At 37.7% G+C, this 11,511-nt stretch overlaps 1 protein-coding gene across 1 annotated transcript; it reads right to left on the bottom strand.

Moving 5' to 3' along the window:
- Nucleotides 1-1,108: 1,108 nt before the first annotated feature.
- Nucleotides 1,109-2,475, bottom strand: LOC122078941 (UPF0301 protein BF2109). The gene is made up of 2 exons (XM_042645147.1): nucleotides 2,180-2,475; nucleotides 1,109-2,066 (listed from the first exon to the last, which is right to left on the bottom strand). Exons 1-2 carry the CDS (start codon nucleotides 2,316-2,318, stop codon nucleotides 1,288-1,290), a joined length of 918 nt encoding a protein of 305 aa, XP_042501081.1. The 5' UTR covers nucleotides 2,319-2,475; the 3' UTR covers nucleotides 1,109-1,287.
- Nucleotides 2,476-11,511: the final 9,036 nt, after the last annotated feature.

Below are 11,511 nucleotides of genomic sequence, written 5' to 3'. Positions count from 1 at the left end.
AACATATGAGGAAAAGAGTTATGCACGTAACAAACTCTTACTCCCCACTTAAGGTAGTGGAGATATGCACAAACATTCTCTCCAATAACCACCTTGATGGGAGGCTGTTATTGAGTGGAAAGAGGTAAGGGGATTGGGGTTCCTAGTTCCACTTATGTGAACAATACCTCTTACCATTAGAGAGAGTAACTGACAAACAACAGGTGGAAACTAGAAGACCACCGAGTGACTGTTGCTTCCATTGTTGCCATCTTCAATTGCTCGTTGCCGTTCACACCACTTCACCGGAGAACTTGAGAAGCATCACACGTGATTAGTCTAAGATGGCTAACGGCGGTTTAAAACGTGGAGGTCAATTCCGCATTCTCCACCCTTATTTAATTTAAGTTTTACACCCTATTGTTATTCTTCCCAACCTAAGCTCTTGTAATGGGTGTCATTCCACAAAAACATAAATATTCATCGTTTAGTTGGAGAAGAGGCACAACTCCTCCCTCACCAATGAGAATTCTTCTCCCAAGCCCCATTATACATTGTTCGAAAAATACTTTTCTCTTGGGTTGGTGCGTGTCCTTGGCTTAATGGCTCATCCAACAACTCGATTATTACTCCGACGAAGAAGATAAAAGAAGACCAACAACATATAATGTTCTCTACCATCGAGAAGAATACCCCACCGGGTTCACATTGTTTAATGGAGGAAAAGAAATCATAAGCATAGCAAGGAGCCGGTTGAACCTAAGCTTGGTGAAATTAAGATTGCCATGGAAGATGTGGAGGAAGGGAAGACTCTTCTATCTGATGACTTGAAAGACACGGTTGATATGTGTCGTTTCTCTTGTAATGGATTTTTTTTTTTTTTTTTTTTGGTATTGTCCTTGTAATGGTTGACAAATGATAAATGTAAACATATAACCTCCATATTAGCTGTTGTCAAATATGATGAATCCCAAACAATAAAAACGTGCCAAAGCCCTGCCATCAGCCTGGCAGGGTCGGGCCTGGGCTGAGATCCCAAACCTGACCTGGGCCAGACAAGGCTTGGACTTGGGATTTTCAATAGGCCGGCCATGTTGCAGCCTAGTCGTGGCAGTCTCTCTTGTCTCTCTGATCAAATGTGTCATATTATATTCCATAGGATTAACAAATTAAGATATTTTGAACCAAATTAATAGTACTTGGAAGACTGAAAAAAAAAAATAATAATAAAATAAAAATAGAAAAAGAGTCAACTAAAAAGAAGCCCTAAGCCCAAGTGTGCTAAGGCCTAAGATGAACATTAAAAAGTCACGAAACTTTTCTTTGGCCCATTAACCGTAAAATCTCTTCCCATAGCCCAGCAGACTCAACAGCAGTAAGCCCAATTACAGTTGGGCTACAAGCTGCCACTGTCCAATAACCTGCTTTGATCTCCCCCTTCAGCTGATCCTTCTCCCAACCACAACACCCATCGAAGAATCTAAACTCCCCTGCCTTAACTACATTCCTCTTCACCATCTCAGCTGCACATCCTACACTGTCCTTGGTCCCATAGTACAACCCCTTCATGACTTCCTCAAACACCCCACTCTTCCCAACTCCATCCTCAGACCCCTCCTTATTGGGGCCTGGGCTCACCAAGAACATTCCTTCCTCCACAGGCCCACCAAAGAACAGGGGCATATCGGAGAATGTACTGGCCATGTCGAGGGCCGTGGATCGTGTCTCCTTGATGGACATCAACGACGGTCGGTTCAGTATAATCCCAGTGGGACCCACGGGACCCATAGATAGGATGAGGATAACCGTACGTTCAAAGATGTGGACCCCATCCAGCTTGTCTGTCGCTATTAGTAAGCAACCTCTCTCCGGCTCAGGTAGGGTGTGGGCCCACTTGTCTCCGATGGAAGTATCAAGTGGAGGGTGATCCTCTACCTCTACTGTGTCTGGATCGACCGAGTTGGAAGAAGAATTTTCCGGTCTGGAGGCGAGTTCTCCGGCGACTAACCTCGCCCGAAATGATCTCCAGTCAGCATTTATTGACGGCTTATTATCATCCTCCGGCACCGGCGATCCAAGATGACAACCTATGTCGTAACAATTACAGATCAAAAGGATTTTATTTAATTCTTTCTCTCCAGAGAAATCTGAGAGAGGAGGGAATTGAATTGAATTGAATTGAATTTGAAAGCACACTTACATGACAAAGAGGATCTCTTCCGCCTAGTGTTGTTGGAGAAGAAGGTGAATCTGGGTTTGATTGAAAGGACGAGTACTTCAAGAGACTTGGGAGAGGTAAAGAAAGAAGTATCCAGACTCGTCATCGCCATCATCATCATCTGCTAACTTGTTTCTCTGCTAGATCGCTCCTCCACTATCTTCCGTGTCTCCTCGTTTGCTTTTCCCCCAATTTATTTTTAGGGTTTCTCGTATGGGATAGATCGATGTTTTGAAGGATAAGAAGAAAATATAACTAAGAGACGAGGCCAATTGTATACCACAAGTGTGTGTTTCTTCCGGTCAATTCCTTAGCTTCTTTTTCTTTTTTTTGGCGGGAGTAGGGTGTGGGGGGTGGGGCGTGGAGGGTGGCTGCGCTTTACACATGGCAAAAAGAAGGGATAATGGAATTGTATGTGTGGAACCGTGGATAATGATTGCTGATAAAGTTTGTAAGGATGTTGGATTTGACACTGTGCATATCTTTCAGCTATCAAAAAGCCCGAACCCCGTCCTAATTTGTCCTGGGATTGGGTTGAGATTTCAACCATAGGTTAGATTAGGATAAAAAATGTCAGGCCAAAGGCCCGATTGGGTTGGGTCTGATTTAAGGTTTCAATCTAACCTGATTCAATTCAGTCCAATTCAATGTTATATATTAAATATATAATAATAATATAAATATGTTAATAATTATAACTGGCTATTTATAGAAAATTTGTCTACAAAAAGTCTTTCATTTTCTACAATCTATATATATACGAAAATTTTGGTCTTGAGCCTCTGTAATGCATCAAGATCAAGCAACCAAGTAACCATCAGGGCTGAACTGGGTTGGGCATAGGCTGAGATATCCCAAACTTTGGGTTGAGTTAAAAGACCTTAGGGTTGAGCTAGGGTGTTAAAAAACCCAGCCCAACCTGGTCCATTGACACCCTTAGCTCTTAATATTGGTATTTGATATTGGATTTGTCAGATTATATCAGCATTGACAGCTCATACCAATATCTGGCCCATCTTAAATCAGATGTTGTTATCAGATCAAGGGAAAATTTTGTTAAGAAAATCAAATTTTATGACAAGCAGGGAGTAAAATTATAAAATTGTTGGAATTGAAGTTTCAAACTATGATCAAATTGGTTTTTTTAAAATCCAAAGTAGTCTTTTTGAAATTCAGCTTTCCCTTTCAAAAGTGTCTTTTTCTATCTTGTCTTTTGCACTTGTGGAGTAGTAATGAGCTAATACTTCTCACAAAAGTTTAGCCCTTTGGAGAGGCACTCTCCCCCTTGTCATGTGTGTATGGGGGTTCCTGGAGAGCTTTTGAATCTTGCGCGCACCGGGCCTTGGCCAAGGCTGAGGTCGAGGTCAGGTGTGGGTTCATAGAACCTACTTTTTACATGTTGAAAGTTTGACACCCTTACACCTTTTTGTCCAAAGGGACACCATGGTTACATGTACCGGTATGAATCCAACTACCAATGTACATACATATTTGTACATTCCCCTGCACGTATCAGTATAGGATACATTATCCTATACATGCATAGAGTCACACTTGTATACGTATGTATACTTGTACATGTATACCCATTCATATACAGAGACTTACATTCCATATATAGAACTCTGATTCTGGTTGGGTACTGTACGAAATACATACTATGAGAGTTGTTTTTGAGTTCTCTATTTACTACAAGTGCTTCAGTTCTCTGTTTTCTTCCTGTTATCAGTTTCCTTTGAATTTCTGAGTATTTCCTTCAGACATACCTATTGGAATCGATTATTGGAAGTCATCTTAATTGATCTGGGAGTTGTTTCATCTTGAAGGTGAGAACATACGGTCAACCCAGTTGCATACAAATATACAGGGTGTTCAAATACCTTAAGGAGTGTATTTACATATACAACTCAACTCTACTTTAAGTGGGACGATTTCTGCTACTGTTTCAGAGAATCATTTGAACAAGTCACCTTTTATTTGTAATTACATTTCAATTAGTATAATTGTTTTTGTCAAAGTCTTATACCTATTGTCTGGTTTTTTTATTTACAAAAATCAATCGATCTAAGCTAATACGGATCGAATCAGATCGAGATTGGATCCCTGCTCCCTAGTGGTGGTATACTCCATATAGCCAGTTGTTATGCTTGTACCATTTCTTTAATGGTTCAAAGAGATGAAATGCTTATAACAATCTTTTAAACTGGCTGAAGAGCTAGGTGAGAAAGAAAATGGTGGAAAGCATATTTGGCAGTTTAGAATGTAGTTATGGAGTGCAAAATAATATTTTTAGTGGTTATTACTATCCTAGTTTTCTTAACTTTGTTATTGTAATACACAAATCCATTTCTTTACAAAAAAAAATTCACAAATCCATTTACTATTGTAGATATCTAGTAGTATCTATACAATCAAGTATGAAAAGTTGAGCATATTTTTCCCCAGAAAAAATTAAAAAGTTAAGCATGTTAGGAATTTCTGGTATCCATCTCCCCCATTAGTAGCTTAGCCACAATTTTGTTAATCTCAAACCAATTACATATCATTCACAAAATCTGCATTCTAGTTCATCGGGTGGGGTGATTTTAACCCATGTTACAAGGTTTCAAAATACTTATAATGTCAAATTAATAGAAAAACTTAGATCAACTAGTGTGATTGAGACCTTCCATTCTGTGATCCCATCTCAAAGATTGGATGGGTAAAACTTCAGTGTGAGCATTTGATTGCTCACCATCTGATCTATTATTTATTCCTAGAGACCCACTGAACTATTTATTAACAGTCTTATAAATAAAGATGTAAAATTAACACATGATAAGGCATTTGAGAAACAACTATCTATGTTCTTGTTCTTTCCTAAGAATCTGATTTTATAAATAACAAATAAAAAAAACAAAAACGAATTACCATAGATGGGTAATAGTGTTACATGCATTAGCGATGGAAAATAAGACATAAAAAGTCAAATCCAACAATAAACAGGGATTTTAGTGTGAGTGCACATCCTCTGCAACGAGTGTTGAGGTGCAATGAGCATCGGATAGCTGAAAGTATCTGGGCAAACACCCCAAGAGGTTCTCAACCACCTGATGCTCACTGAGCTGGTATAGCACCTACAGATCAAAAAAAAAAAAAAAAAAAAGAAAAGGAAAAAGGACTCATTTTCTTGAAGGAGAAAAAAGGAATTCATTCACCAAATTAACCAAGCGCTGTCGACCCGCTTTTGCTCTTTGTGTCTAAATTGGTCCTAATATTGAGTATCAAAACCTCACTCTTCCCATTGGGTACGTAACCATGAGCCCACTTCCATCTCTAGAAAAGAAGAGCGTTTGTCAACCACTTCTTTTTCTTGATCTTCTTTGAGTCTTCTTTTAATATGGGTTTACCTGAAGTGCAGAGTATTTATTGATCTGGACATCTTCCTCTTGTGTTTTTGGGGTTGAAATCGTCTGCAATTTCATGTAATACCACCTTCAGGCAGTGACACATGTATTGATACCAATACAATGGTCCAAATCTAGTACAACTAATAAAACATTAAATCAGTGAAGAGGCATTTAAATCAGATCTGGACCATTGCATTGGTATCAATACACGTGTCACCCCCTGAAGGTGGTATTGCACAGAATTGTACGAGATCGGAATTGCAAACGATTTCTACCCGTGCTTTTGGGTTTCCTTTAAAACTTTTTTAAAAAAATTGGTCCATTTTACATATACAAAGCAGGAAAAAAAAAATTGAAGGATACAAGGTAATAGGGGTGTCAATCGATCGGGCTGAATTGGTTTCAGTCTATCAGAAAGAAGTACACATATAAGACCACTGTATGGATGGAAGTATTCCACTAGTGTGTAAGACGAACTTTTGATGCAGACCGTCAATGACGTTTGAAGCAAACGAACAAAGGTGAGTTGAGTAGTATCAGAAAATGATACTCTCCTTAAGGTCTGAAATACCCCCTATAGAAGTACAATTGGGGATTCCTACGTTTTACCTCCAAGATGAAATAACCCTCTGATATCTGTTTGATTGTACACAAATTCTGATCTTTTGAGAGAGAAAGGCAAGGCTCACTAAGCACAGTTTGTAATACTATTTTATGCAACGTTCAAAACAGAGAAAGATGAGAAAATGATACTCTCATTAAGGTCTAAAACGCCCCCTATAGAAGTACAATTGGGGATTACTGTATTTTACTTCTAAGAAAAACAACCTTGTGATCTTTGTTTGATTGCACACAGGCTCTGATCCTTTGGGAGAGAAAGGTTAGGCTCACTAAGCATGGTTTGTAATACTCTTTTATGCAACGTTCAAAACAGAGAAGGGAGAGAGGGAGAGAGGGAGAGAGGGAGAGAAGGAGAGAGGGAGAGAGGAAATTGCCAAAAAACATATTTTGTACGTATCTTGTCCAAAAAACCATATACATCATAATATAAATGTTCATATGGGTGCTACATGTATACTGTACAAAGGCACCTATCCACGTATAGACACATCTCTGTATTCATACAGACCGATGGACACCTCCCTATACATATGGTTGGGTATCTACATACCTATACATATTTGAATTTATAAATTCAAAATTGGTGTGTGGTGTAAAATGATAAGAATCCTTTGACCCACACCCATACCCTGGTTTTGACGAAACCAACTTTAGTGGGTAAGATAAAGTTGCGTAAAATGAAGTGATATATTTTTTTGGAAGATCATTTATGATGTATGAACCCTAAACATAAGCATCATGCCGTTGTGAGTTAGTTGTGACAGAAAGTACTTCTATTATTTGTTGTATGAACACCCCCAGCTCATGCTTCTCATGGAGATTGGATTACTCTTTCCTTTCGCCTTTGAAAAAGAAAAAGTTGCGTAAAATGAAGAGAGAGAGAGAGAGAGAGAGAGAGAGAGAGAGAGAGAGAGAGAGAGAGAATAAGCCCTCAATTAGCACTCAAACACCTACTTTAGTCCTTTTCATGTTGTCCATAAGGGTTCCGTCAAAGCCAACCATCGAAATCCACTCCCCAATCAGAACAACGTCATTGATCCAACATCAGGATCTCATCTTGTGAACATTTTACTAGGAAGATTTGGATTCTAGGAAATGAAATTTATCTCAAGAATGCCATCAAACATTCTTTGTGCGGTCAAATACAACCTTATGCCAATGGTTAAGACAACAGACTCGAGTACTACAACCCCTTACCAGTAGGGGAAAAGGTATTGATTAATCCCACCTCTCCAACGTGGCCAATGTTATTTCTTGTGTCTAGACAAACCCTTCGTGGCCGACGGTAATTTTATTGTTGTGGTTTCTAGGGGTTATTTATAGGAGCTTATCAGGTGCCGAAGTACATATGTAAGGATCGGTATGCTCTTGACTAACAACTTGCTTATATCGCTGGGTGACCGATGGCACATTTCGGGACTAGGGATACCACCTATGTTGCAGTAACTCTAAGATCCCATATGGACTTAGCTTTGATGTTAGGCTTGTATGATAATAATCTTGCATTGCAACCATGATCACATTACTATTTTTATGTGATGTACTTATATACTAGATTGCATTGGGCTAGGCTAACAGACCCAGGTGCTACAATCTGGTATTGTCTAATCTCACCTGTGGTAGGTCTAACGATCCAATTTGGAATACCACGTTTGTAGTACAATGTGATTGTTGTTGGAGGTGTATATGCCCGATATGGCGGATGGTGATTCTGGTGCCATGGCAACTAGAGGTTATTAATCGGGGCTTACTGAGCAATCAAAGTATGCATATAAGGACCATTATGCTCCTGACTCACAATTAGCTTTTATCGCTAGGTGACCGATGGGAATTTCAGGATCAGGGATACCACCTATGTTGCAGTAGCACTAAGACCCTATCTGGACTTAGTTTTGATGATTAGGATTGTGTGATAATAACGGGATCATAGTTTGCATTCATTTAATCTTACTGATATATATTGTTGCATCATACTTGATTGTGCTTGCTTGTATGTTCCACCCATCACTGGGCTTCATGGAACCTCACCCCATTTGATGTATTTATTTTTTAGACATTGATTTAGGTGTTCCCTCCGATGCCATTGTGGAGACTCCAACATTACTTGGAGATAAGTTATAAGCAGAGGAGCTAGCAAAGCACGAGCAATGTTGTGTTTGAGATGACTATGCTTATGGGGCACACTGAGGATGATAGATGTCATTCTTATATTTCAATTATTTTGTATAGATATCTTATGTAATACTACAGATAGTACATGTAAATACATCTTGACAGGAATTCATATCCTTTCTGTGCAAATACGATACTTAACACTAGGGGTTCACCAGTTATATTATCTTGTTGTTTATTTAATATTTATGGATTTTAGTTCATTTCATATATTTGTAATCTTAAAGTACTGCATCGAGGATCCTAGTTGGATTATTGGATATGAGAGCATGCCCAAGTCACAAGCCTTCAAGTAAGTGAAGGCAAGGTGTGATAGGAAATTAGGGCTCGGTTAAGTAGGGTAAATTTTAGTATTTTAGGGACAATTATTTATCCGTCCCAAATAGCATGACGTTCCCAACCATTACCCTTATAGATGCCAAATTTTCTGTAGCTAATGATAAATATGTAAAGACTTATTCGCGAAGTATTCAGCCGATACAAATAATTTCAAATATTACAAATAATTTTCGCATACTAATAAAACACTTGGGACGGTTAATTGTCTATCTCAAATTTCATTATGGTAACGATATAAATATATCTATCCTAATTAAGTTTACTTGAGATGAAAAATAATCCGTTGTAATAGATATAAATTCTATCACAATAGAGGCGCGGAAATATATTGTCTTAAATCTCACGATGGTAATATCTCTATCCCAACTATTAGATATGTAGCAATGGAACTATAATCAGTCATAATATATGTAAATTCGAAGTGACAGAAATATACCGCCCCAAATCTCACGATGGTAATATATATATATATATATATATCTCAACTAATGGATATGTAGCAACGGAATTATATCCTTCCTAAGTTGATTCTTTTGGGGATGAAAATTACTTCCATTACTAAAATAAAGGTGTCGCAAATACTTTATTTTGTTGTAGTAGTTGATTGTCAATCCAATCAAAATAACATAAAAATGGTCCTTATTGAAAATGTGGATAGAAGGGTCATTGGCGTAAGTATTATAAATCCTCAATATTCAAAATCTAATTCTCATATGTCATCTACTACAAGAAGTTCTCAAGGTGAAATTGTTGAGAAGGATGGTTCATTCGATAATGGCGTGGTCATGTCCGAACCATGATCAATAGATTTTGGGATTTGGGCGCTTTTTTCCATATGACAACACACAAAGAGTGGTTTTATACATATCAATCCTGTGGTGGTGGTTTAATATACATGGGTAATGACCACTAATGTAGAATTGTCAGGATCAGAGATGTTCAAGTCACGATGGTTGATGGCATCACTTGTATAATTTTTTGTGTATGGCATATACCAGATATGCGGAAGAGTTTGATGTCCTTGGGAAAATTCGTTGACGATGGCTTCAATGTTACTCTAGAAAATGGCCAATTGAAGATTGTTAAATGAGCACTCATTGTGGCAAAAGGGGATTTAATAGATGGGTTATATAAGCTGATTAAAGACACCGTGGTTGGCAAAGCTATTGTCGCCAATGCTTAGATGAACAAGCAATGGCTACATGTAATTCTTGATTGTGGCTTTTTTCTTGGTTTATAGTATATTAATTTAGATTGGTTAATATTGCCTATTTACCAAGCTCTACATACCTCCTTTTCCCCGTTCTACTGCTAGGAGTGAGAGTGTTCTTATTTGATACACTCTGACACTTGGGAAGCTGATGCTGAGTTTTTGGGTGGCTCATGGTATTTTATTTCCTTCATTAATGATTATTCAAAAAAAAAAAAGGTTTATTTTTAAAAGGAAGAGTGATGCTTTTGTTTTCACTTAAGAAATTTGAAGTACACAAGAAAATACTAGAGAATACATATTGCAAGAATTTCAAGACTTTTGCATTGAGCATGACATTCAAAGACACTATTATTTCAAGAACTCCGCAAGAAAATGGAGTGACAGAGAGTATGAACCATATGCTTAAGAATCGAGCTAGAAATAGGTTAAGTTTTACTGGATTGGAGCAGCATTTTTTGTGTTGAAGTTGTTTGTATGGCTTGTTACACAATGAATTGTTCCCCAACGATTGCTCTAAATGGTTGAATTCCTGAAGAAATATGGTCTAACAAACCTATGAATTTTTCATTTCTCTGTACATTTGATTATGATGCTTATATTTGAGTTCCTAAAGAACTAAGGACTAAGTTTAATGTTAGGTCCAGAAAGTGTATTTTTATTGGTTATGCAAAAGGAATAAAGGGGTACAGGTTGTAGGATTCTACTACTCACAAGCTGGTTGTTAACCAATATGTTGTTTGTAATGCAGATTCATTGCAGAAAGACAAAGGACAATTAAGTTTGGACTTTCCACTGATATTGAACTTAAAGAAGTTCACAATCAAACTGTTGAAGAACAGCTGACCGATACTGATGAAATTGGTGGAGATGAAGCTGATGATTAGTATACGAAAGAATTAAGCACTAAAACTCAAGGCGACTAAGGATGGCCTAAGAAAACAATGAAACCTCTGAGTTGGCTTAATGATTATGTCACAGCTTATGTATATATCGTTGAAGAGCATGAGTCTTGCTCATATCAGGAGGCCTATGAATCCAGCATCGCTCCCCAATGGAGAGCATCTATAGAAGTGGAGATGAAGATTCTTCACAAAAAGAAAAAAAAAAAAAAAAAAAAAAATTGGGATCTTGTCAAGTTACCCAAGGGGCACAGAGCTATTAGTTGCAAATTTACAAGCTGCAAAGATATATTGAAGGGAACGTTTAAAGATATAAATCCCAATTAGTGGTGAAAGGTTATGCACAAAAGTCATGTATTGATTTCAATAAATTTTTCTCTCCAATTGTTTGTCTGATGACTATTTGTACTGTGTTGAGTATAACAGTCGTACTTCACTTAAAGCTTGAACAGTTCGATGTTAAAACAGCCTTTTTTCATGGGAATCTCGATAAAGAGTTTTATATGACTTAAACTGAAGGATTTGGGTGTCGGTTGAAAAAATCACTTATGGCTTGAAGGCGCTAAGACGTTGGTATAGACAATTTAATTCTTTCATTGTGAGCTTAGGGTTCAAGAGATGCGAATCAAAAAAATTGTGCCCATGTTCACAATTGTGGTAATAGTGGTTTTATTCTCTTAT

Source organism: Macadamia integrifolia, chromosome 5 (genome assembly GCF_013358625.1).
Source record: "Macadamia integrifolia cultivar HAES 741 chromosome 5, SCU_Mint_v3, whole genome shotgun sequence".
Lineage (NCBI taxonomy): Eukaryota > Viridiplantae > Streptophyta > Magnoliopsida > Proteales > Proteaceae > Macadamia > Macadamia integrifolia.
This window is presented reverse-complemented; position numbering and strand designations above follow the sequence as displayed.